At 36.8% G+C, this 27,066-nt stretch overlaps 1 protein-coding gene across 2 annotated transcripts in view; it reads right to left on the minus strand.

Annotated features, from left to right (window-relative positions):
- Positions 1 to 17,465: 17,465 nt before the first annotated feature.
- Positions 17,466 to 27,066, minus strand: part of gabrb3 (gamma-aminobutyric acid type A receptor subunit beta3) — a 68,643-nt gene continuing 59,042 nt past the window's right edge. Inside the window, exons 8-10 of one of the 2 annotated variants that reach the window (XM_035410428.1) lie at positions 22,435 to 22,679; positions 21,414 to 21,494; positions 17,466 to 20,269 (exon numbers count right to left, since the gene is read on the minus strand). In XM_035410428.1, the coding sequence (XP_035266319.1) occupies positions 19,922 to 20,269; positions 21,414 to 21,494; positions 22,435 to 22,679 (674 nt within the window). In that variant the 3' untranslated portion in view covers positions 17,466 to 19,921. The remainder of the gene's footprint in view (positions 20,270 to 21,413; positions 21,495 to 22,434; positions 22,680 to 27,066) is intronic. The other variant, XM_035410429.1, reaches the window with a different exon arrangement.

The raw sequence follows: 27,066 nt of genomic DNA on the forward strand, positions 1-27,066 counted from the left end.
CTGGATAAAAATAGCTGATTGTCTGTTCAGTAATTAGACGTTGCATGTCTTTGGATAAGTGAATATTAAGTAACGAGTTATGGCTGGAAAAATCTGTGTGCTACTGTGGCTGCCTTCAACAGCAGGCATGTCAGAAACAGCTGGTGAGAAGAGGACAGCTAAGATTGACCCCATTACATTGTTATGCCCACATTTCATAACTGCTTTTTAAACCTCAAAGGCCAGCTTGTATTAATATAGATATAGATCAATACTGAATGATCTTTGACCATTCCTATATACAGAACCTTTCAAGATCCTTCAGTCTGCACTCATGGATTGCCCTCTTCAATTCAAACCACATATTTTCAATTGGGTTCTGTCTACAACTGAGAAGGTTGAAATTACTGTTGTCCTTGTTAACAATGGGGATCTATTGTAGGATTGTAGCCTGGACAGCATTCTTCCTCACTGGATGTTTCTTCCAGCTATATTGGACTGGTACAGTATTACTACCCTCAGATATGTTCCATGGCCTAAGGGGGCCCATTTTGAAATTCTGTCATGAGGTCCTCTCCTCTTCTTTCAGCGCTGCCTTCCCAGCCACTTGCCTATATGGGACTAAAGAACGCTTGAATTTCAACAGTACCAGTTAAAAATGTCTTTCAAAAGACAAAGATTAGACGTCCATTGCGCGTAGGCTATGCATTTCAATAGCTTTTGGTATAGGCAAAGGTGTGACAATCCGTTCACACTGTTTGAGTGAGATTACTCGGGGCTGTCATGTCAAATCAATTTGTAAATGAACGATTCATTGCAGGTCAGACACAAAGCATCATAGCTACAATACACACACAAGGAAATTGATTATTATTAAAGCGATATTCTACAAGAACCTGTGATAGCCTATATAATGAATATTGGCATGAATAGGGCCTGATGTCAGGCAGGACTTGAAGCGGAGATCCTCTGCAAACCACCTAGTCGTGGCTATATTCACAGAATACCAGGGGTTCGAGTGCCATATTGCTTTTACAAAATGGTCTATACAACGTTTAATAATGCACCAAAGAAAGACAACACAACAATTTAAAAAATAATGTTTTAATTGATTGCATGGTGTGTCGTTATGCAGAATTCATTAGGCTATAAGCAATGATAATTTCTTGTTTGGACCTAATTTTTAACTGGCTACTTACAAACTACGTGTTTAGCTATTTCATTGAATGCTGGCTTTCATGAAATTGCAAAACCATGTGCACCGATTACAAAACTGAGTGTACGGATTTGGAAAAACGAATGCATGGATTGAAAAACTGTGTACGAATTTTTAAAACCAAGGGTACGAATTTCAAAACCGAGAGTATGGATTTCCACATTGAAATATTTATTTTCACATTTCACATAGGGTGCCTAGGAGGGCTTCGTACATTGCTACCATTTTTAAAATAACCTTATTTCATGTGGGAAACTTTGTTCAGGTTATGTAAATCTCCATAAGGCTAATTTTGACTAAACCTGTGCAGGGCATCGAAATAACAGTTTTGTGTTTTACATGGACCCGTGGACACAGAGTGTTACCACAACAGATGATCAAAAGCAGGAAAAATAACTATTTAAGCTATTTAGTTAGTTTACATTAGTTTACATCACTAACTTTTGTAAACTAATTAGTTTACATTACATTACTAACCTCATTTCCTTTCTAGTTCTTATACTGTACAGTTCTATGAGCAGTCCCATCTTGGGGATTTCTTGATTACTTTGGCAATCTCCCAGCACTCAGAGTTACGCTCAAGGGTGCTTAAACTGAATTGCATCAGTAAAATATGAATTGCATTATACTAGCCTCAAAATGGAGTGCCTCCCCATAGCAGTACATCAGTATATAGATGGTTAGTTATTTAATTTACTTTCTGGGAGCTGCATAGGCTAGCTAGCTACTACAGATGGATGTAAACAGTTAACCGGAAATTTGAACATGGAATCTATGGTTGTCAAGGATGTTGTCATGTAAAAGTCAGAGTTCAGGAAAGAACCTGGATGTTTGCAATGTAGCCACAAATGGAAAATGCATGGCTGTTTTTAGAGCAATCTTACTATTAACATTTTTCAAAAATTCTTGTAGCCGTTTGGGGCTCCTCTGCTCGTTTGGGCTCATTTCATTTGAAACTGTTGAAACTGCAAATGGCTCTATTGACCTTCACAAGAGCCCCAGTAATTATAGATGTAAACCAACCCCATACCATCAATCTCATAAAACACTATGGAAAAAAACTGAAAGCAGCAGTGTGAACAGCGTGAACATCTTTTTTCTCAGAACAATTCTATTAGTATAAATATAATTTGTACAATTTATACAATAACATTTTCATATTTTTTGAGAATACAATATCAGCCACTACCCGTATTGTTTATTTTTTATAGGCTTATTTTTGTTGTTTTTTTATCAAGAGGTCTGAATAATTCTGGAGGGCCCTCTACATGTGTTGAAGTGTTTTAAACCTAAATATGAAATTCATGTATTCATGTAAACTGCATTGTATCGGTTTAGTAAATTGGATAATTAGAAAAATAATTTCAAGTTGAACTACACAGTATAATCAAATGTTATTCTTCCCTAAAATGTTCCTGCAAACTTGAGCTTGAATAGATATAGCAAAATGCTTTGTGTATTTGTGTTATGTTGGGTGGGATTCATTTCATGACACAACACTAACTTAAGGACTAAAAAGTGCATCACCTAGTTTTTGGAACCTCAGAGTATTGAATCTTGCTATTTTGAAATTAAATAATGATATTTAATATACCTTTAGGGTCTGGATCTATATTTTCATTATTAAAGTTCAGGCAAGAAAGATTTAAAAATCTATCAAGTGCTAACCAAGGGTTTTGTTAGAAGAAATTTAAGAATTGCTCTGCTTACGACAGCAGTTCTCATATAATTATTAATTTATTGGTTATTCCCTACAAGATCAGTTATGATGTTATTAAATTAATCCTTGCAGCCAATGTGCAAGAACTTTTCTCAGAACCCATATCAGTGGCAATAGAAACATTTTTCATCGTATAATTCAGTCTCTGAAATATTTCATGCCAGTGCATCTCTCTCTTGGATAAAATACGTGTGCTCACAGGTTTTTGTGATCCATCTGGGACTTATGGAAATATATGCAACAGGCCTATGTGTGTTTTTTTTTTCTTTTTCTGAGGGCTTAAGTGCATAAAGTTAGTTCAGAACAAAGCTGTATTTGTGCTTTTTTTTTCAGTGGCATAGGTTTTCATTTCAAAAGCAGGGGGTACACCTTCAGATTTAAAAGGAAGTTTGAATTGTTGTGGTCTGTTGGATTCTGAGATTTGTAAAGAAAAATACAGGCTGAGCTCTTAGTGCCATAATGACAAATATGTATTTAATATATATTTACTTTACTATTTTAAAAATCACAATACAAAAGTATATAAACAGCAGATTCTCAGCTTGTATTAAAGGACATTTGAATACATTTTTGTTTCACCATGCAGAAATAATAGCCCTTGTTATACATAGCCGACCATTTCAGGGCATCATAATCTTTAGGACAAATGGTTTCAAATGTGTTTCTGATTAGTCAGGTGTGTTCAATTGCTTCCTTAGTGCAAGTATATGAGAGCTTTCAGTATCTAGTCTTGATTCTAGGCTTTTGATTGCCTTTTGAGTCTGTAATTGGCATTTATTGGTGTTAGCATAAAGACCAGAGTTGGGCCGATGTAAGTCGAGGAAGCCATTAATCTGGGAAATTTAGAAAAAAAAAAAAACTGTCAGAGACATTGAAAAAACATTAGCCTTACCAAAATCAACTGTTTGGAATATCATTAAGAAGAAAGTGCACTGGTGAGCTTGGTAATCACAAAGGGCCTGGTAGGCCAAGGAAGACCTCTGCAGTTGATGACCAAAGAATTCAAACCACATATGAATTGTTTGATTACGCTTGATTAAGTGTAAATTTATAAAAGTACTGAGCTAAATCAAGAAAAAATATTGCTTTGTCCCAAACGTCACAGCGCTCTCTGTAAAAACATATCATTAACTGGCTATAACATTTGAATGAAGATTGCAATTATACTGTATATGATATCATACATTCTAGAAAATAAATCTAGAATGCATGATATGATATCACCACATTTTAGGGTGACTATGCAGTCATTATCTCCATTTCTATAGATGTTCACATTACATTGATTACATTTTAGTGTCTTTCGGCATGTAGAAGTAGCATGATTCACATGCAAATTTGTTCTTGTAGCTTTGTCAGTGGAAAATGTTTTTTTTTTTTTTTCTTTTTTGGCCAGGCCATAGTTTTTCTTGTGAAAACCATGCACTGGGTATCCTAGTGTCTTATCTCCTTGTGTTGCCCAGTGATCTATGAAGCTGAACGTGAGCATCGTTCATTAATCTGCATGATCATCTGCATAATGATCGTACATCTGCTGGAATTTGTGCTTTGAATTATGGGGGCTGCATACAGCACAGCTCCATAAAAGGGAATACATTGCCCAAACTTGACTGGAGGAAATTCTGTGATTTTTATGCTTTCCCAGCTACTCAGGATTTAGATGCATGAGATACAATATTTTAAATTCATTAGAAATGTGCTACCAAGTAAAACTCTTTTTTTTTTTAATTTTTTTTTAAATCCAATTCATTAGTATTTCATGTAAAACCATTGTTGTCCATTGTTGTGGTAAAAAAAAAAACAAAAAAAAAAAATCCATTGAGCTAAAATTATATGCTGGTCACTATGATACGCAATTTGAAGCAAAAACTGCATAGATGAAACTAGTTAGAAAGTGCACAAGCCTCAAGCCATGATTTGCGTAACTCAAATAATTGGGATACCCCTTCACTGAGCCTCGACAAGTACACATCTATCATATCTCCGTATAAACCAACAAAGCCTGGTGCCTGAAGTGCGGATATAGTAAATGCACATTGAGTTAATCCTGGCTGGAGAAACTATATTTTGAGTTGAAAAGTATGGTTTGTGTATATTTTCATGAATGCTGCAATCAGGTATATTTTTATATTTAAATTCATGGATCTCTTGATCATAAAGGGAAAATACATTTATTGGAAACTCAACAGTAGATGGAAAATGTATACATTAAAATTATATATCTTTAGTATGGATAAAAATGTCCATATTTATGTCCATTCATTTCAACTTTCTTTGACTTGTGCCCTCATTTTTAAAGACTTAAATATTTGTTTTATTTATTATAATGGTTAAGCATATTGTTTGTTCAACCCCTACATGGAAAATTTCAACTAAATAATGCATAGCATTCTAAATGTTACTTTATAATGCTATCCATTTTTTAAATGTTAAAACATTCCAGGCCATTTTAAATGTCAAACAAATGTCAAACCTATATGTTTTAAATTACAATTAGTTGTGCTGTAGGTATAACTGGACAGTTATTGTGTGTGTGTGTGTGTGTGTGTGTGTGTGTATGCATGATCTGAGGGTGATTGAGATCAGTGGGTGGGGTAATGACTTTAGATCAAAAGACTAATGGGTTTATTAGGACTGAAAAGCATTTGTCTAACTCACATAAGTTGACCTTGTCCCATTTTTCATCCAGAAATATAATCATCAATTTCAGAGCATGAAATATCAGTAATGGCCTATGTCACCACCCTGACAATCAGTAAGAAAACATGTGACCTTCTGGTTCATTTGAGAATGCCCCGTGAGGAAAGACAATATCATTCCCTCATGGAATCATTATGCACACATAAGCAACCTGTGACGCCAGTGAAATATAAAAGATGAACAGAAAAATGTTCAATGTGAAATGTACTTTCAACTCTAATAGTGTATACTGTATATTGTCCCTGTTGGACTTTAAAAACAGTTTAGATTTAACATAAATAATTGTGTTGGGTACTCTTTTACATTCCTTTTTAAAATTGTTGTTTGTTTTTTTCCTAATTCCCCTTTCCCCAATTTCTTTTCTTTTTTCTTCTCAGTTTCATCTCATAACTGCTGTGTCGACAGTGGATTTATAGATAAAGCTGGAGCTCTTCTTGGTATCATCTTTTTGCTCCACAGTTCAGTTTACACTTAAGCATATCGTACATTTTAAGTTGGGACAATTTCCTACATTACTAAAATGTCTATACAGGAATCTACATTACCTTTGCATTAGACAAAACCTGCTTCTTCTGCATTAGCCTAAATTTGAAAATGCATAGCCTACTCTGAGACTTTCATGACACATAAAGTGCCATCTGGTTTCAATCCTGGCTTTAATCTGTGCATTACTTTTTTGCAATTATAGACTAATAAGACAATATATACTGTCTAATGTGGGGGGATATATTCTTTTAGTAGAACAAACCATATCAGAATCATAGCATATATTCAATCTAATCTCAAAGTGCATTTGTGTGTCTGACTGATAGCTTATTTAGAGATGATTCATGTTTGGTAGAATAACAATGACAAAGATTCTGAATGTGTGCCCGAGGCTAAGGGTTCCCTTTTTAGTACTTGGGAGTGCCAGGCTTTTCCTTGTAATACAGATAAATGCATTAGGACAGTTCTGTCAAATTGATTGTTTTTACTCTGTACTAATCAAATTTGTATTTAAAATCAATGACTTTGAGGGAAAATGTATGCATTTATTTCATGTGTGTTTATTTTTTAACAGACATTGAGCTAATTTACAACAATTCCATTCAATGAGTCAAGTCCCTCTAATAGTAAGTTTTGATGACTTGCAAGATCAATATTTTGTTGCATACCTAATACGCTTGATGACTACATCGAGTCTAAAAGTCATGGGCATCACTGGGTTCATGTTGTGATCCTCTGAGATGCTCTGCTAAGGTTTTTCCACTGCCTCTTTCTGTTGCTGTGTGTGAAAAGCATGTTCAATTGGGTTTGAATCTGGTGACTGCCCGGGCCATGTCAAACACTTAAATCTTTTCTTCCCGATAAGCTCCTTAGTTAGGTTAGATTTTGTTTTGCTTATGTTTTGGGTTCTTGTCTTGCTGCCTGGTAAACTTCCATCCAATGACTTTGGTATTTCTCTGCCTATTGGTGGGCATTATGTTTCTGTACACCTGAGGTCTTGTTCTCTTGCTGCCATCACTGATTACGTCAATAAATATCATTCAACTGGGTTCAGATGCAGTCATACAGGCACCCCTTATGGAAAAATCATGTGTTCAAAAACCACATGGGGTTTTTTTTTCCACATATGAAAAAAGCCAATCAGTTGTGAAAATGTCCAGTTCACATGTGATATTTTATTTTCAAATGTGGATATTTTAATTTGCAAATGAAATTGTGGTTTTCACATGCTGAAAAGGCAAATTTTATTGTGATTTTCTAAGGGCTAAGCCATCACACTGCCTTCACCATTCACAAGAGATGAAGTAGTATTCCGAGGGTCCAGAGCAGACCCTACCTTTCTCTACACTTTCACCTTTCCATCTCTTTGGTAAAAGTTTATTTTTGTGTTATCTCTCCATAAGAGTTGTTTCCAAGACTCGTCAGGCTGATCTTTGTATATACTGTATTTATTTATTTTATTATTTTATTTATTTGCAAATTTCAGTCTCACCTCTCTGTTCTTGGTGCTGAAGAGAAGGTTACATCTGGAACTGTAGATCCTGTAATTTACCTCTCTCTTTTGTGCACAGTGTCCTGTGATACTTTCACCTCCAATGTATTGAGATCATTAGCAGTTACTCAAGCTGACAATTTAGAATTTTTCACAGCTCTTATTATCATCCTCCAGTAGTCAATTTCTTCTTTAGCATGTTCCATACTGTTGACTTTGGAACACACACAAATTCTGCAATAGCTCTAATTGATATTTCTTTTGATTTTTAGCTTTCTTGGTTGTCATACTCATTTCATTGGTCCTCATCTACAGTTTTCTTGTCTTGTGTCTTTTAGCTTCAAAAGTAGACTCTAAAAATGTGTATTTGAAGGATATTACACATACCCTGACATTCACAGCTTTCCATAAATAATTACAGCAATATGTTATTTGTCCAAATACTTATGCTGACTTGGGATAAGGGGACCTGGCTCATTGAATGCCATTGTTGTAATATAGTTCAATGTCTGTTTAAAGCCACATTAAACAAATGCAGGCATTGTGAATTTTGCCTCATAGTCATTGTTTGATTTGAAATTATTAGAGAAAGAAAACAACAACAGCGAATTTGACATACCTTTCACACAATAGTTTTGCATTTAACTGCATGTGCAATCCCAGTTTCTTTCTCATCTGCTAATAGCACAGTCGCCCATGGGCCTGGATTCAAAATTCTGTCCTAGTGTTTCTGTTTATTATTTTTTATTTAGTTATTTATTTTAATTATTTATTTTTGGTAATGTAAATATCTCATATAGACGCACATGTCTGAATGTGTTTGTGCTCGGCTCCCTGACCGGCAATGAGAGAGGACGTGAAAGATGGCTGAGCTGATCTGCTCCCCCAGTGTGGTGCTACCCTGCATGGAGACAGCTCCTCCACCGCTGACAGATGTTTCCCTTACCGAGAATATATGTCTGTCTGCAGGGCTCTGAATCAGATTTATGAACGTCCTGCCAGGCCATGCCGCAGGTCAAGGGCTCTGCCTTCAGCCAATTGGAGCTCTGCGTTGAGGAAACAGCATGTCAGAGCAGGAGAGATGCCTTTACAGCCCTGTAAATCATCTGGAGTTGCGCTCCAAAACATGCCGTAGTAAAATGTGCTGTATAAAAGGGCAGCGCATTAAACCATACTGGACAATAAAAGGATGGACCATCTGGCCTGCATGCCTTTCTTACCCAGGCGCATTACACACCAACAGTTCTGAGCATGTAAAACAGATTGATTATGAGATTACATGCATAAATTGGATATGCTACAACAGTGGTTCGCAAACTTTGTCAGGCTGTGGACCGGCAATTCCGAGCCTAAAAGTCTCAGGCACCGACACACATTGTAAGGTCAACAACATCATGCATTTCATCATGACTAACTGCAATAACATGCTTGAATTCCATTACTATCAGTAATCTTGTGTCTCATCAACTTTGACATTTATTTAACCAGCAGTTAAATAAATGCAGGGTTTCCTATGGGATTTTGACAAACCATTGTGAGGAGATCTCAAACGCTCTAGAGAGAAAATTTTGCAAATTTTAACAGCTAAATGCATCAAATCTGGTGCACTTTGAGATCCATGAGGAATTTAGTGCTTGTGTAAACAAGCAGTTCCATCAGCTTAAGATGCTTGAGCCTACACTTGAGCCATCAAAGAAATTAGGTAAAAGCTGTCACATGTGCTGTACTGGTTTATTTAGAGTGTTTGGAATCTGATGAAAAACTAATTTTCAACATACAAAAATGCCAAGTTAATCACACATACAAAGCACTGTCTATAAGTCATTCATTCAAATATTGGCCTGCCATTAAAATTATTGATATCAAAATTGGGCCAAGTTACATTTATCTATCTTAGCTCACAAATTAAATAAGCTGCATTCCAAAGCAATACTACCCAATGTGTCTTAAATTGTTTCAAGTAACTTGGCCCTGTGTGCACAAGCATAAAGTACATTAATGGGTACAATAATTTGTGGATAGGTTTGTAACATTTAATATGTATTTAATAGGCCTAAATATGTCTAATTTTATCTGTATTTATGTATTCACCCCCCTCCCTTTCTGTAGTGTGAATGATTGTATGTTTCTTCATATAAATGCCTGTTTATAAACTTGAATGTTACATGCTGCTAGGGAAATGTCCCCATGTGGATAATGAAGTATTGCATATAATGTATGTGTATATGTGTTTATGTACAGTATTTATTTTGCAATCTATATTTATTTTAAGGTGCAGACATTGTACATTTTGTAAAATGATCTTGACAACAAAGTATAAACATATCCTTTCTGGAGGAATATCCTTTCTTTGTCTTGCATGAGGCAATTTTTGTAATTTGATGTGTCACATCAAAGTTTCTAATTATAAAAACTGCCTCATGCAAGACATGTAAATGAATGTATGAAACTGCTAGTCAATACAATACCTAAAGAAATGATATTCTTCCAGAAAGGATGTGTTTATACTTTGTTGTCAATGGAAAAATCTGTTGAAACAAATTGTGGATTATTAGTGCAACAATAGGTACATTAATAAAAAGGAACCTGGCAACACTGCAGACTGGAAATTCTGATGACTGATGATGACTCTGGTACATGCAGCCTGTTTTACAGGTGGCTGACAGAGACCCGCTGACTGGCTAGCTATGGAGGAAAACCATTTATCAAATGTATGAAATGTATTAGCTAGCTAGCAGAATTTTCTATCTATAATAGTTACCTAATATCTACCTAGCTACTAAGCAAGGTAAGGGCATTTTAGTTTAAGAAGACAAGTTAGCTAGCTAACAAATATGCTTAACAATGGATTTAGCTTGCTAGCTAGACAGTAAACCCCTGTTGCTGTCACACTATGTACCTGCAATTAGATGGCTACCTATGGAGCTATTTTTTGTATTTGTTTGAAGTGCATGTGCTGTACTTCAATTCTTCAAAAATGTAGCAGTTGAGGGAGACTTTGCCTTATCAGATCCATGACAGAAATGGCTGTTAAATGTAAACAAGGATTCCAATAAGATTGTGGTCTCGTAAAATCTAAGTCTGCTAATAGCTATTGCAGCTCGGGACTAGTGGCTATGTTGTATAGGGACCAGCGCCGGTCCACTGACTGGTGTTTGGGAACCGTGGTGCTACAATATGCTGTATCGACCGGTCTCAAGAGCAGCTTTTTATAGGCTCGGTCTTTTCTTTGACTCTAGTATGTTTTACTTGGTCCTGCTTTCAAACATTCTGAACACTGAAGACTTGTGCTGTCGAGTGCTAAAGACCGTCTCAGATGTCTTACAGCACACACAGCTATTATGCAACACTAAATACAATCATCCATATAATTACTCTAATTATCAGTCTCAACCCCCTTGTGGTCTTGGTCTTGATGTGGATTTGATTTACTAATGACTCTAATGAGTTTTTATTTGGACTCCATTGAGATGTCTTGACTACAGACCTATGCAACACTTCACAATATATCAGCAAATACACAAATTATTGCTACTTGAAAATATGCATTTGTGATATTTTAATACATTGATATTAAATTAGTCTTACATTATATTTATCAAAGATTGCACTTATTAACAATGTAATGCAATATGCAGTATTCCATTTGTATAAGGGATAATACAATTTCCCTGGTTCTTTTTAACATTTTTGTTCAAAGTTAGAGAGCTCTGCCATAACCTTTTTTTAACAACATGGAGGCATCTGCTAAATTTGCCAGCATAATCTGACAAATAACAGCAAAATTATGGTAAAATGAGTTTGTATCTGACATGGGTGACCTACTGTAAAGCCGGACCATCGGCAATTATCGCAGTCCTGTCTTCTGTGAATAGGAAAACTGGCCTCCATCAGACCTCTGCAGCTAATTCAGAATGCTGCTGCTCGTCTGGTCTACAACCATCAGAGACTCAGCCATGTCACTCCCCTTCTCATCTCTCTCCACTCGGTGCCAGTCTATCAGGCAGCTAAAGGGACAGCTCCATTATATCTTTAAAATATCATCAGATGCTGCACACCTATCAGACCCCTCCATTCTGCTACTTCTGGGTGTCTGACACCTTCCCCCAGCAGACCGGCACATCCAGGTCACGTCGCCTGTCTGTTCCGGCTTCCCAGTGGTGGAATAAAGACTTCCAATGAAGACTGAAGACTCACATCTTCAGATTGTGCTATGGCTCCTCTGACGCCCTCTAGATAACCTTCCTTGTTCCTTCTTTATATTTCCCTTTGAATATTATTACAGCTATAACTGTGTAAAGGTTATCTGTCCAGTGGTAATTTATTTAGTTGCAAATATGAATTGTTGTTTGTTAGGTTAACATTGTACTTATTGATTATTAATGGGCCTCTGTGCCTTCTTGGTGTCAGATTTTTGTATTCGGAGGAGGTACACCAATATTATCCTCTTCTGTAGGTTACTGTAGATAGCAGCTTCTGCTAAGTGATTTTAATATAGGCAGTGTAATGTAAAAATAAAAAGAGACCCTACATTACGTTACTGGCATTTAGCAGATGTAAAGTGACACAATTTATGAAGAATGTAAAAAAATATATACATTGCGCCAATTTATACAACTGGACATATACTGAAGAAATTCCCGTGAAGCACCTTGCTCAAGGTAACAAAGGCAGTACTCCACCTGGGGATTGAAGTTGCAACCTTTATGTTACAAATCCAGTTTCCTCTCCAGTAGACTACAATTTATACTTCTTCACTGAGACCATTTTACATTTGGCCAACAAAACCATTATACAGTTGGTCTAATCAAATCAAAACCAATCTAATTGTATTTATAGAGATTAGGATAAAATATGTTTTACCATTTGATCCACAGGCAAATTTACAAATGATCATTTGAGGCTCAGTCTGTGCTCAATGACAAGGCCTTAGACCATCACTCCAGTCCTGTCAGGTCGGACCAGTTGTCAGCTCAACACTGACAGCTGGGAGGTAACAATGCGTGAACAACGCAGCTCACCATGATTTCTCATCGACACCTCACCGTGGCAAGCAAGGTCATTTAGCCAATCCTGGTACAGTATTATCATATTTAACAATCGATAACTCTCACATATAAACGTTTTGCAGTTCACCAATAATTTATTTTGTTTTCATACAATTAGTCATGTTTTACCATGTTTTATAGTGAGTGATTATTTCAATTTTAAAATAAAAATATTTTAGTCCATTACTTCATTGCAGAAATAGGATTGTATTGAAATATATTATGTCATCACTGTCAGAAAACATATTCTAACACTTAATAATAAATGGGCAGTATATGCATTTAATGCATTGCCATGAAATATATTAACCATATTGTCAACATTTTAATACATTTCAATATTTTCCTTTTTTTCATAAGGACTTAGTAGTAGAATACAATTGTCTTACAGTAGTATAGTATGACAATTATCTCTGCACAGTTCATCAAGCAATGTTTTTTTGATGTTATACAAAAATCTAAATACATCTGTTTCAGTTATGAGTTGTGCTTCTTTGGATATGAAATATGTGTATATACAAACCTTAAGTAACATGCATTTTTCACTAACTACTCATTACTTTGATTTTTGAAATGACAGTATTTTAATCTGTTACTTTTTCTTTCTTCCCAGGATCTTCATTAAAAGTCCAAAACAATAAACAGATTTTTGTTTTAAAACCAGTGATAACATCACATAAGAAGGCGCAGTAATTTTTTCAGTCTGTGTTCTTAATAATAAATGAATACAGTAATTCCCTGCATGGATACTCAATTTTCCCAGTTTGAATTTCAGAACTTGACTAATGATTTAATCAATGTGCGCTCACTGTTATTGCACTGTGATAGAAGAGATGAAATTTTCAGCACAGAAAATGTGTCCTATTCCCTGGCATCAGGGCTGTTTAAATATGGTATTGGAGGGCCGCAATTCAAGCCATTTGTCAATTTTCTTTAAATCACAAATGCAAAGAACTTGGAAAGGAAGTTTCAGGGGGCCAATTCAAAGAATAATTTGAAGGTACCTTTCTGGAATACCTTTCATTCAGCTTTCCCAGTTCTGGGTAAATTGCCTTTGATCTGGTTCATAATGGCCTGGATTCAAACGTTTTCTCTTAACAATTTACACGTGTTGGTGCTTGGCTTAATGAACACAGGTGTTCTTGTGGTTTTTTAGATAATTGGCTGCCTTATTCAATAATTGGTCCTTATGGCCCTGTCTAGGCTTGAGTGGGCAGCAAGGGTGCTGAAGTTTCCCCTGGTCCCACAGGTGCTGTCCATGGTGCTGAATTACTCTGCTGTGGAACGGAACAGAAGGAGTCAGTGCTGCCTGTTTGCCGGCAGAGGCAGGGATTATGATCCCCACACCACATTATCTATCTATCTATCTATCTATCTATCTATCTACACTCTCTGGCCACTTTATTAGGTACACCTGCTCATTTAATTAAAAAAGCCTGCTCCTACAAACAGTGAATTATGTGGCTGAAACTCAATACATAAAGCATGCAGATATACTGAAGAGGTCTCTATTTTAGATTTTTGCTTGACCAAACATTAGAATGACCAAGATGTGTGATCTTGACAAACCATACCACAGCGACTTTGACTGTGGTATGGTTTGTGGTGCCAGAGGTTTCTAGCATCTCATTAGCACCTGCTTCGGGGATTTTTATGCTGTACAGTCTCTAGAGTTTACAGAGAATTGTGTGATAAACATCCAGTGAGTGGGAATTCTGTGGGTGAAAAAACCTTATTAAACAGAGATCAGAGAAGAATGGCCAGTCTTGTTACATTACATTACAGGCATTTAGCAGACGATCTGATCCAGAGCGACTTATGCAACTTTTACATAGCATTTTTATTTTATTTACCCTTAATCTACCCATCTACCCTTTTTCAATTGCATAATGCACCACGTCACAAAGCACACGTGATCTCAAGCGGGTTCCACGAACATGACAGTGACTTCAGTTTGCTGCAACGGCTTTCACCGTCCCCAGATCTGAATCCAATAGAGCACCTTTAGGATAAGGTGGAATGGGAGGTTCATGGCATGGACATGTGGCTGCATGAACTGTGTGATGCTATGGAGTCAGCATGGACCAACGTTGCTTAGGAATGTTTCCACTGCCTTGCTTAATCCATTGCATAAATAATTCAGGCAAAATGGGGTCCTACCCAGTACTAGATAGGTGTACCTAATATATTGGCCGGTGAGTCTGTCTGCTTATCTATCTACTGTATGTAACTATGATCTGGGACCTTTGGAATCTTGCATTCTGATTATATCCTAAATTCACACAATATGCTTACATTTGTGGATTATAAAACAGAAACACTCAGACACTCATTCTTTTTTCTTATTCTTTAATAATCACTTCAGGTTTACGCGATATTAATTGTTGATGGTTGCATATTGTTCATGGGTAAAGTGGCATTGCAATTAGAAATATTCAGTCATACATATGTTGCTAACAATATTTACTTAAAAAAATTTTTTTTTAATGAAATACATTTTTGATTCTGACTATGTATTTTTAAACTCTGTTGTCCTGAAGCAACATTTCTTTATATCCTTCTTTCTGGGAAATATGTTATACACACATACACACACACACACACACACACACACATATATATATATATATATGTATATATATATATATATATATAGGGAGGGAATGAGAGTGAATAATGTGTTCTTTCAGCAAGAATATTCTTACCGCTGCATTTAGACCTGAAATAATTATCTTACAGGGTTATCGAGTTGAAAGTAATCAATTGAGACATGTTCGATGCCTCTTGAAATTAATGTCTTCAGTGGTAAGTCTTTTAAAAAATTGCTTTATATTTGTAATAGCTATATTTGTAAGTGGCAGCTTAAATCTGATATCAATCCGATTTTATTTCAGTTAATCTATTGTCAAATAAAATGATCTTATTAAATTGTCTAAATAATAAAAAGAAGTAAATGAAATGAGTTATATAGCTTGTCTAGTTCACAGGTTATGCCGAAGAAATAAACGAAAAAGAGAATGAACACGTCTGTACAATTACAAGGTAGTTGACAATTTTTGCAATGGATAAAGGCAATACTACATAATACTCATTGCCTAATTCTCCTGAGGTATACTATTTATGTTTGGTCATGGTCTAGAGCTGGACACCAGTGGTGGAACACTGTTTATTAACCCCATTAGTGAGCCTGTACCTTGGGTACTTCATAGCTGCTTCCTGTACAGAGTATATACATTTTCTAAAATAAAATATGCTTGTATATCAAAGGTAAATGTGAATTACTTCATTTGTGGACGCTGACTATAAATGATGAGGTTCAATTTGAAAATATTAATAGGAAACTACTTCCTGATATAGAAAAATAGCTAATCCTGAAAAGAGTGATATAACAAATACCCCCCAACACCTTGTGTTTACCCTCCGGGCTTTAGTTGATTTTGATTGATTGCTCCATAACCAATGAGGAAGTGACAGTTTATCAAATGGTTAATATTCTATCGAAAAAGGAAGGGGTTTCATTACAGTGAATGCTCAGGCATATAAAGTGGGTGATGGTTACTCTCATCACATCTATTTATGGCTCGCAAACAGGGGCGTGTGATCGAGCTGGAGCAGGAGCACCATGATACCGGATCATTTCATTTCAAAATGTCACATAACCACCTCCCCCACCCCCGCCCCTCCCCCCTTTCATTGACAACAGCTCTTAATTTGAGACAAATCAAGATAATGCTACGTTCGATCACATTACGAGGTTGTTCCCGATTTGAAACGTGAATGCGTTTATGCCCGAGCCCAAATGTGGCAACGCCTCGTACCGCATGACCTTTTAGAGTGATTCATAAATCTGCCACTTTGTTTGCAGCCGGCTGGCTAATGGAAGCACAGGCTTCAGTTCTGAACTCTGTTCATTAGGATAGTGAGGAGAGACAGAACATCTCACAAATAGCATACAGCTTGTATGTGCTCCAGTTTGCAAATGCCAGTGTTCCCTTTACGCATCTGATTGTAAATAAGAAGTCTGAAAGTCAGAGTTCTATGAATATGAATACAAAAAAAAAAAAAAAAAGATTTAAGGGAGAAATAATTATCATGGAAGTCTTGTATTCTATTTGCAAGCAGCAAAATAAAAATCTAATAAAAAACAAATGTGAGGAACGGAAAACAAATAGAATATAGGAAGGAGGAAGAGAGAGAGGAGGCAAGGGACAGAGACAGAGAGAAAGCAAGGTAGAGTGACAGAGTGAGCTAAGGAGCAGTAAAGAAACAAGACTAGGTCAAAACCTAGTACATGGCTGGACCTCTCCGGCCGACCAATGGTGTAACTTCATCACTCAGTGACTCAGTCACAGACGTTTGCGTTTGTAGGGCTGGCCCCGCTGTTGCGGTCCAGCCAAAAAAACAGTACAGAATGGTGATGAGGATGCCCAAGATGCTTCCAAGGGCACTATCACATTTAGAATATTTTGTCTAAAAAATGTTTACTCATTGCAGAATATTCTCAGTTTTTCAAATAATAATTCCATGTATTTTTTAATGAATGGCTTGTACAAAAAACCCTCAGTAACAGAACCTGTAACACACTTGCATGTGTGCAATATAAATCTTGCCTGAAAATTAAAAGCAAGGTGAGACTGCAGTAGGTTTCATGATGCCCTGAGCAACTTTTGCAGTTCATCGCCCTGACCAAAGATGCCAGAATTAGAAAACTGGCTGTGTATACTCAAACGAAAACAATGCAATGGAATCTTTCGCTAAATAATCCACTCGTCAGGTTAATCAGCAAGAACTGTACAGTTTTCTATTAAATAGCACAATTTGGAATGTGTGAGGGTATCCATTTTTATTAACAAGCACAAAGAAATCCATACAACACATCTTAAGTAAAAATAAATCTTGCAACTGCTTGCTGGCCTTGTAATGAGTTCTGTCTTTTAAAAAAACAGCAGGATGAAAACATGATATCTAGTGGTAACTAATTCTACAGCATGTTGAGATAGCTGTGCGTCATTAACGAATTTGCAAGTCAGCTAGAGGAAACTGCATGGTTCCATCACATTAGGTTCACATTTAAGAAGGACTAGAATCCTGAGGAAATGTTCTGAGGGTGTTGCATGTTTAAAGCAATTTCAAGAAAGATAATAACTCAGGTACAGAATATGCAATACCGGTATTTGGAATGTAGTTATAAACTATTTTAGCAGTGACTTTAATAGTTTAATTTGCATTTTGCTCTTTACTATACAAGGTGGCCAAACAAAAAAAAAAAAAAAGCTTTGACTCGTGAATCAATTTATGTCTTTAATTGAAAGCAGATAAACCTCCCTTGGCCACACTGTGCTGTGCTGTACTTTTCCTGCAGAACATGCACACATAATAAGACAGGCTCTGTGAACAGAGTGGGGCCATTGACCTAGTGATGCCCACAGTGTAATTTAATATGGGTAAGGGTGCTTGGATTGCTAATTCAGTTAGTCAAATACCAACACAAGATAGTTGTGGAAAGGAACCTTTTGACTGTGCCATGAAGCAACTGCTTATATCGCCAATGGCTTATGCAAGCTCCAGTTGATACGTGTCATTCATACATGTTCAACAAAAACATTTCACTAAATCCCCTTTGCCCAAAATAAATAAATAAAATAAACAAAGGAAGAAAATAAATAAAAGGAACAAATAATATAAAATGTACACAATGCAAGTCCTTTCTTTTTGGTCCATAAACTGACATATTCTATTTTTTCAGTTTAATTCATACCCTTAATTGTCTTTATTTTCAGGATAATAATGGTAAAATAAATACTTAAAAATATCCACATATACCTAATAAAATAGACCACCAAGTTTATGCAACAACAGAAACATGGTTTTCACAGTTTAGAAAATGAAATGTTCACACATTTGGCTAATGTGTTATGTATTTACAACATATAAGTAATAAGAATAGTATTCATAGCAACAATAAGTAACTACCAATAAAACAAATCTTTGAATGAAACCATTAACTTGTGACCAGCAAATGTAACAGCACACGTGTGTGCATGCCAGTGTGTGTGTGTGTGTGTGTGTGTGTGTGTGCGTACCTGTGCTTGTGTGTATGTGCCTGTGTGTGTACAGTGCAACGTTTAAGTGTATAAACATATTCTTATGCATGGCTGTTTGCCAGAATATGCCATTTTATGTACAGCACTCATGTACAGCAGTTTCAGAAGTCACAGTTGGACTAATATCATGCTGTCACAATATCAAAAATCCGCTATGGAGTATTCATGTGCAGTACTGTATATGCTTGTTAATCTTACAAACTAATTACAATGAATGTGGTTCATGATAACAAAAGGGAAAGCAGATGACGAGAATGCCAAAAGGTGACGTTTAGATCCTGAGACAAGTTGTTTCTTTTAGACAATTTACAATACCCATTAAAAGCATATATCACATGTTTGTATTTGTACTTGTATCTTCACGTAATCATCATAGAACAATGAAACTGAACATTATTTCGCTTCTTCGATATTGTTAAACAGGTTTTTTAAAGCGAAAGTATTTTCATCTTAGCCAAAGTGATTGAAGTTACAATTAATGCCATCCCTTCATGGTAAGGAGTGTGCTGTAAAAAATACAAAAAGCAAAATAGCATGTACAGTAGCACTTTATAATAAAAGTTTAGAATAGTTTGCCCATGAAAATCATATCTTTACCAAAAGGCAAATATTTATACTGTACATGTGCTAATCATACTGAATGGAAAGCATACAGCAAGAGCATTTCAAAACATGGCTATGTACAGCCGATTATGTTTATATGCATACGTATCATCAGCTCTGCAAAAGTTGTTTTACATGACATACAACTTATATAATCAGCAAAATTTTATTCCAACCCACACTTCTGTATATTCAGTTTTTGAAATGTTTTGTTAAATACTATAGTCCTCACATAATAATGCTTTCATTTTATTATAATAAAAACATCAGTATGTAACGCTATTGTTATTGAAGTCTATATCATATTGACCAGGTTATAGGTATTATAGTGGAAGTGAAAGGTTTTGGTTACATTATTCATGCAGTCCACATGATTATGGATGTCGGAGGGCATCTATTTATTCAACAGTCCTTTACAAAAAGATTTATTTTTGTGTGAAAGTTTGTAATCCACCGGAATCCTACTATGAGTAAGATTGCGAGTATAAAAATGTTGACAAAGAGGGTGAAAAATTACGTCCTTAGTGTCATATATAGAATCAGTCTTTACACAAAAAGGTCCCATCTTGCAGCTTAGTTCACGTAGTAAAGCCAGTAGATTAAATTGAAGAGTGAGAAAGCGGCGGGGAATATAATTCGCGACCATCTGTCGATGGCGTTCACGTCCGTCAAGTCAGGAATTTTGATTTTGAGCTGCGAGGACCTCCTGCGCAGGCGCGTCTTCTTTAGCTGCGCGTTCCTGTCCAGGCTGTGCCGCCCTGCCTCCCTGGGCATGCTCTGTTTCCTGTACTGGATGCCTGAGTTGTCGAACGCCATCGAGGACGAGTTCCTGGTCTCCGTCACGCAGGTCGTGATCTCGTTTCCCGCCACCTCGTTGTGGATCTCCAGGGTCGTTAGCAGGATGTTCCCGTGGGCGTCGACCTGGAGGTAGGAGGGGACAAACAGAGGGTTTTGAATACGATTTGCTTAGCTGTGAGGCACAGCAACAGGCAGAACTCTGGGCAGAATTTTGGGCAGGGAGGGACACGGTCCGCATGCGGAAGGCTGGTAAGTGTACTGATGGGAGGGTTGGCCAATAGGAATGCAACCTCTGTGGGCAGCGCCACTCTCCTCCTGTGATCTCATCCCTGATCTAATGTGCACAAATTCCTCACATTCCAGCTAAGCCCAGGTAGCCCAGGGCTAGTCATACTGTCCTCTGCACATTTCCGCTTTCAAACTTAATACATTTTATTTTGTTCATGAATAGCTTTAAGGCTTGAGCACTTCAAGAGATGCACTATTTATACACAGTATATACATATATATATATATATACTGTATCTGGAAATGATGATCAAACAAGTAATTCCTGAGAAGAAAAATATATACACACTATTTAAAGGATTAATCTACATTCTAAAGTATGTTACGGAAGACTGTGGATCCTTAATGCAGTGGGTAATTTGAGGAATTACGGGCATTCCAGTTCCCAATGGTTACTCAACAATGGACACAACTGCCCCAATCTGTCTATCCAACTGAGTGGATGGACAGATCTAACTGTATTTTAGTTGAATATTCAGTGCTCATTCAAATCAAACAGACTTAAATGTGTCCAATAGGGATCCCATCTACTCTCTCAGAGTTGATTTAACACTGAACTTAAGTAGTGTGTACCATATAAGCACTAAAAATTTTTTTTCTTTTCTTTTTTTAATTCCCTTCAACGCTGTGCACAATCAAAACTGCTTGTTGTGTAAAAAAAGTTGCATAAAAAAAAGAAAAAACGGACATTTTAAGATACAAACAAATAAAGACACACACAGCCAGTACACAGACATACTTAAAGATGGATTGGGGAAGGAGTTGGCAGGGTGAGGACAAGGGTTGATACAAATCAGTTGAAGTAACAATGAAAAAATAAAATGCACAAACAATGTATGGTTTTGGCAGGAGAACGCCTGGTAATGCATAATGCTTCTTTGTTCAATGAAAAAAAAAATAAAAAAAAAATAGTGTGGAACTAGTTTCAGAGGGGAGAGGTTCACAGATGCGACGGACAAGCCACCGGCAACACACTCACCGCTCGTGAGTGCCGATGACCTTGAACCTGATTGGACTGTTTAACGGACGACGGCTTGCAATTGCCTCCTTCCAGACCAGACTAGTTGGGGAAAAAAACAAGAGTCCCCTGCTAAAAAACACTGCAACCTCAGGAAGAAGAGACTCTTTTGCAGTGGTAGAAATAGATCCCTGCTAATCTTGCACCATCAAAATGATGATAATGATAACTAATTATTTCAATGTTTACGCTTATCAGGAAGAACATCACTTACAGGAAAAATAAAATACATTAAGGTATCATTCCCAAATGAAAGTTTTTGCGCAGCAACTTTCAAACAGAAATGGATTAACCCCTTCATAAGCCTTAATCTTAGAAACAGTACAACATAGCCTGTTGATTCAAAAGTTTACATGCAAGATTTTCAGGCAGTACTTTGTTTTCCTATCTGTACTCTAGCCTAGCTGGGGGGTTTCTTCAGTGTTGTTAAAGCAACCACGCGCTAAGAAAGCTTTTAAGATGCCATTTCTTCTCCCAGGACTAAAATAAGGCGAGAGGGTGTAACCCAATCTCCTTTCACTTAATTTGATTGGAAGCTGTTCCATTACAAATGGTGCACTGTGAAAGGCGTGATCAACAGAAAGATAAAAACTGAATTAGGGCCTACACTGTCTGATAGTGGGATCAATACTTTCATTATATATAGCTATAGAGTAGAGTTAAATGTCTGGAGCTTTTTTGAAAATCAAATGTTGGCCTTACGGTGTTCAAGCCATGGCAGTACATTATCTTTATTAAACTCGTACTGTTAAGAAGCAATAATATTCGCAGTAGGTATGCAGGGATGGCCCTTTTGAGTTTCAGGCATATTTAAGTAAGTACTTATGCTGCCAAACCTCACAGATCTGAATGGAAAAACAGACATACAATATACAATTAACAAATTAACATTTTATTTAATTACAATGAATCTGTACAAAGAATTCGATTCTTGGGCTTTTTTAGGTGTCTGAAATAATGCTTCGGGAGAGAAAAGGCTTACCCTGTTGCTGTCATATTTATTGCGGTCGTTGTTGGCCTTCTCTGCTTTCTCCGCCAGCTTCTTCTGCATCTGAGGGCCCCTCCCGAAGAAGATGTAGTTGACAAAGGCGTACTCCAGCAAGGCCAAGAAGACAAAGACGAAGCAGCCCATCAGGTACATGTCGATGGCTTTGACATAGGGGATCTTGGGCAGCGTTTCCCTCAAGTGCGTGTTGATGGTTGTCATGGTGAGCACAGTCGTGATACCTGAAAGACGTGCCATTCTACATTCAGCATAAAGGCACACACACAATGGCAGCGATGGGAGACTGAGGTTTCATGAACTACAAAAGATGGAGGAGTTATCACGTTCCAACTGATGTGAACTAATCATTACATTCATTAGCGGAGAGCAAATTGTTTTGATTAGGTCACCCAATTCTGATTGGCAGCTTGTCCACCCATTATGGGGTTTGTGAAACCTCACTCTCAAATCACTACAATATTGAGTAAAGTCCATTTTGTTTATTTAATTTAATTTTTTTTTTCATAGAAAAAAAATAGCAAACACATACTGTACAAAGAAGCAGACAGAGAAAAACACATTATATCTGTACAGTCACAGGCATGGATGGTATACAAACAAAGATAATTTCCTCTTTTGCAAGTTATTTGGGCTGACTCTGATTCACAAAGCTGTCAATAGTGTCTTCAGGTTCTTCCACCAGTTCAACTGGATACAGTGCATCCAATACAGCAGTACGAGCAAAAGCACAACCATACAAACTTAATGAAAACATTTCAGCTACATTAATATTTTTTGTATGTCCGCTTATTTGTGACGTCACTTTAAGAACAGAGCAAAGAGGTTTAATGTCAAATTTAAACCTAAACCAATGTCCATCTTTCTGAGGGCTGTTTGGCAGGGTCTGGCTTTATTTAAAGTACCCCGTTTCACACCAGCAGCCTGCAGCCTGCAGCCTGTAGGCTGCATGAAAGGTTACGGTGCCAAAACTCATACTCCTCTCGACAAGCTTGTAAGAACATCAGAGGGTCTTAACTCCCATGGCAGCTACACTTATAAAACAGCATATCTGATGTGTTCTGTCTAACTAGCTATGTTGGAAATTACTCAGCTGGTGACAGCTGGAAATATGAAAAGAAGTCACCATGGTTTCAGATGTATTTTGAATTCCCTCATTGCCTTTACTATTCTGCTTATTTCTATATTCTTGTTTCGAAGGATATTTCTATTTCTGTATGCTTTTAATCAGATCCAGATCAAATAAATAATTTTACACACACACACACACACACACACACACACACACACACACACAAAAGACAAATTTCTTTTTCATGATCCATGGCAATTTTCGACAATGTTTACTTTGAAGCAAGCAACTGACACTGAGACTTCTACTTCTTTCTATGACACCTTGATGTGGTGATGTGACGTGTAATTGCCAGTATCTGGATAAAAAAAGATGGTCACATTCAAGTCGTTTGGAATATCTACACATTAGCTATAGATTTACATCTATACATTAGCTATAAATTTGAAACATACTTATATGTATAAGTGAGGAAAAGGTTTTGTTTTTTCTTTCATGTAGAGAAGAGATGGAGCAATAGAAAAGACTCATTGTATGAGGATTAGTTAACATTTATTGGCTACTACTAAGTGATAACTGAAGCAAAATAAGTGGATTTCAAGATGCATATCTACTTTGGTCAATGCAAATAATGGCATTCAGATCAAGACATTTTTGCCGTTTGCAACATTCAAACATATACATGAAAGCTACTCATTCTTTTATTCACTCTACCCACTATTGTTTAGTGTGGCAGGGAAAAATTCTAGTAGAGATGCCCAATCTATGGAAATGGTAAAGACTGCAGAGTAAACAGACTTAAAGGGACATCCTGAAAACAGAACACCTTTGTAAGCCCAAGGTAAAAAATCACATTACCATTCGCTGTGTCCCTGACATTAAGATTACCCCAGGACAGACACGTGTGCGAGAATTTATAATTAACAGTTTTTATGATGAATAAACATCACAGCCAGAGGTCAATCCTTCTTAATCAGAAGCAAGTGGATGGCTTCCAAGCAAACGGAGGTGGATTTCCAGATTGTGTTTTTCATTTTGTTTTAATACTATTTCCCTGATTTTGTTATTTCCGTTTGTGCTGTATGCATTCCAATGTAAACCCTCATGACTGAGGTTCAGTCTGACTGTCTGGTGTCACGTAACGGCTACGAGACTTGCAACAGCAATCCCCTCTTAAACTCAGCTGACTGGAGAGGTCTTGATCTTCCCTTCAGACACACGACCCAAAGAGCTCAGAAGTCCACCAGAGATTTTCCTTTCAGCAAATATTGATATTAGCCTGAAAGGCTTCAAAAAAAATAAAATAAAAAAATAAAAGTTTTGATAAAGATTAGTGCTAAATTTCCTGCTTCGCAGAAAGTGAATGCAAGTGAGCACATCTTCTTTTTAACTAACATAAATTAATGCAATGTTTCCCAACTGTAATGGCTTAGCAACACCTTTTTTCTTCCCACAAGTACGACATAAAAAGTGCATGCCAGTAGCCTGTTCTGTCGTAAAGTAAAATAGGGGGAAGATGATAAATCTTGGCCCTTAGGTTAAATAATGGGTGCATTAGGGTGTAAGCTCAGCCTAGCCATGCTGTCTGAGTGTATGTGAGCTATAGCCTCAAACACTGGGTTTTTCTTTTCTTTTTTAACCATCTACTGGTCACCCTGGGTTTTCACATAACCACAGCCATGCTCTTTATGGGTGTTCTCTCTCTGGTCCTGATCACTGTTTGTCCTTCAGCAATTCCTCCTTCATCTGAACAATTTAATCACAGGAGTCTTGACTTGTGTGTGCCTCCCTTTTTCATCAAGAGAGCAGGCTACCGAGGGGATAAATATCTTTTTATGGAGCATCGCTCTTTCTCTCACCTCCCCCCCTCTCTCTCTCCTTCTATGGAGTATCTTTCTCTTTTTCCTCTCTCCCTTTCTCTTATTCTCTCCATTCCTCCCTCTCTCACTTTTGTCATCCCATTACACTGGGGTAAAGCTGTAGAGCTTTCCTCCAGTGAGTTCCAGGTTTTACCATACATGTTCTCCATCACCTTGTAGAACGACCACAAAAACTACTTTTCCAGGTTTCACACATCAAGGGTCAAATATAACATTTATCAAAATCCAGGGTCTGGTGGACCATTGTGTTGTGCACTAGTTATAGTATTAACTGGCCTCAGTTGATCAAGGGTGAATAACATACTGTGCTACTTGACTCCTGTTTGGAAACAACATCTCTTGACAGTTAAACACCACACATTATTTGTGGAAAAACTGCGCAATTGGAGTTATGGTCAACAGGTCACAGAGAAGATATGCCAACATAGAACAATGAATCAATTACTAAGATTGCTGCTATTTTTTTTGATGGGACAGATGTCTTCACAATTAACCAATACTGATAAAGAGCAAAATTAATTACAAGTTAAGACACTGATTGAATGAGGAATTAAAACCAGCATACAAAGTGGCCCACCAGGACCAGAAATGTAAATAACATTTCAAATGTTAAAGCAGCTGTTATATTGCTTTACATGTACCTTCATTACCCAGCTGTGCTAACTCTGCTAGCATTATCCATCCAAAGCACAGCATAGAGACACATCACTTTGCATTCTTTCTGCTTCACAATTATATTAAAATGTTATATTCTGATCTAAGATACTGAAAGCACTATGCACACTGGAGCCATTTGCTACATTGCCAATCACATTATCAGAAACATCTAGATTCAATATGGGAATAGAAGCCAGGTTCTATCTGAGAATGGTAAGCTTGCAAAAAGTGAATTGATTTGATCTCAGGGAAATTTAATTTAAATGATGAGCTATGGAATCACTGAGCTTTTTATTGTTGTATACTTTCTGTTGCAAATGGCTTTGAATTCAATAGGTTTTATTTTGGTCTGGTTTGTATTTGGGGTGAGACATTTTATGATTTTCTCTGATGAGCTAATTTTCTGATTTGTCCTTTTGATTAATCAAGTACTTCCCTGGGTACACAAACAGTAAGAGCAAAGTTCTGGAAAATTGAAACTTTTACCATATCGTTAGACTGCTTTGGGTTAATGACTTTTGATAAGTAGTTGTTGCTTCAGTAACTGTACCTTGATTGGCAGTGTCCAAATTAATGCATGCAATAAGGAAAACTGATATTTTATAATGTTTACATTGCTAGCTAGCTAATTTGTCTTTTTCAAGTTTTCATCTTTCCATTTCACTAACTAGATAGCCAGTGTTCAATTAATTAGTTAAAGAGCTAACCTTAGCTAGTTTGTATGTAGTCAAGTAGGTCCAAACCACATTCATTCAACAAAATGACACATCACACAATCAATTAAAACTTGTGGTATATCAGGTCTATTGGCACAGCTAAGGAGTTTGCTGGCACTCCACTTTGCATTGTGCCTAACAACACCCCCTAGTTCGGCAAACATGACTAATGCTCGATACTGATATGATGCTAGTTAATTAAACAAACTTGATAAAATTGGAAAACACATTTTGATGAAATTTCACATTAGCTAAGTTACTGACATAACACTGAAATGTTAATGAG

Source organism: Anguilla anguilla, chromosome 3, assembly GCF_013347855.1.
Source record: "Anguilla anguilla isolate fAngAng1 chromosome 3, fAngAng1.pri, whole genome shotgun sequence".
Taxonomy (NCBI): Eukaryota; Metazoa; Chordata; class Actinopteri; order Anguilliformes; family Anguillidae; genus Anguilla; species Anguilla anguilla.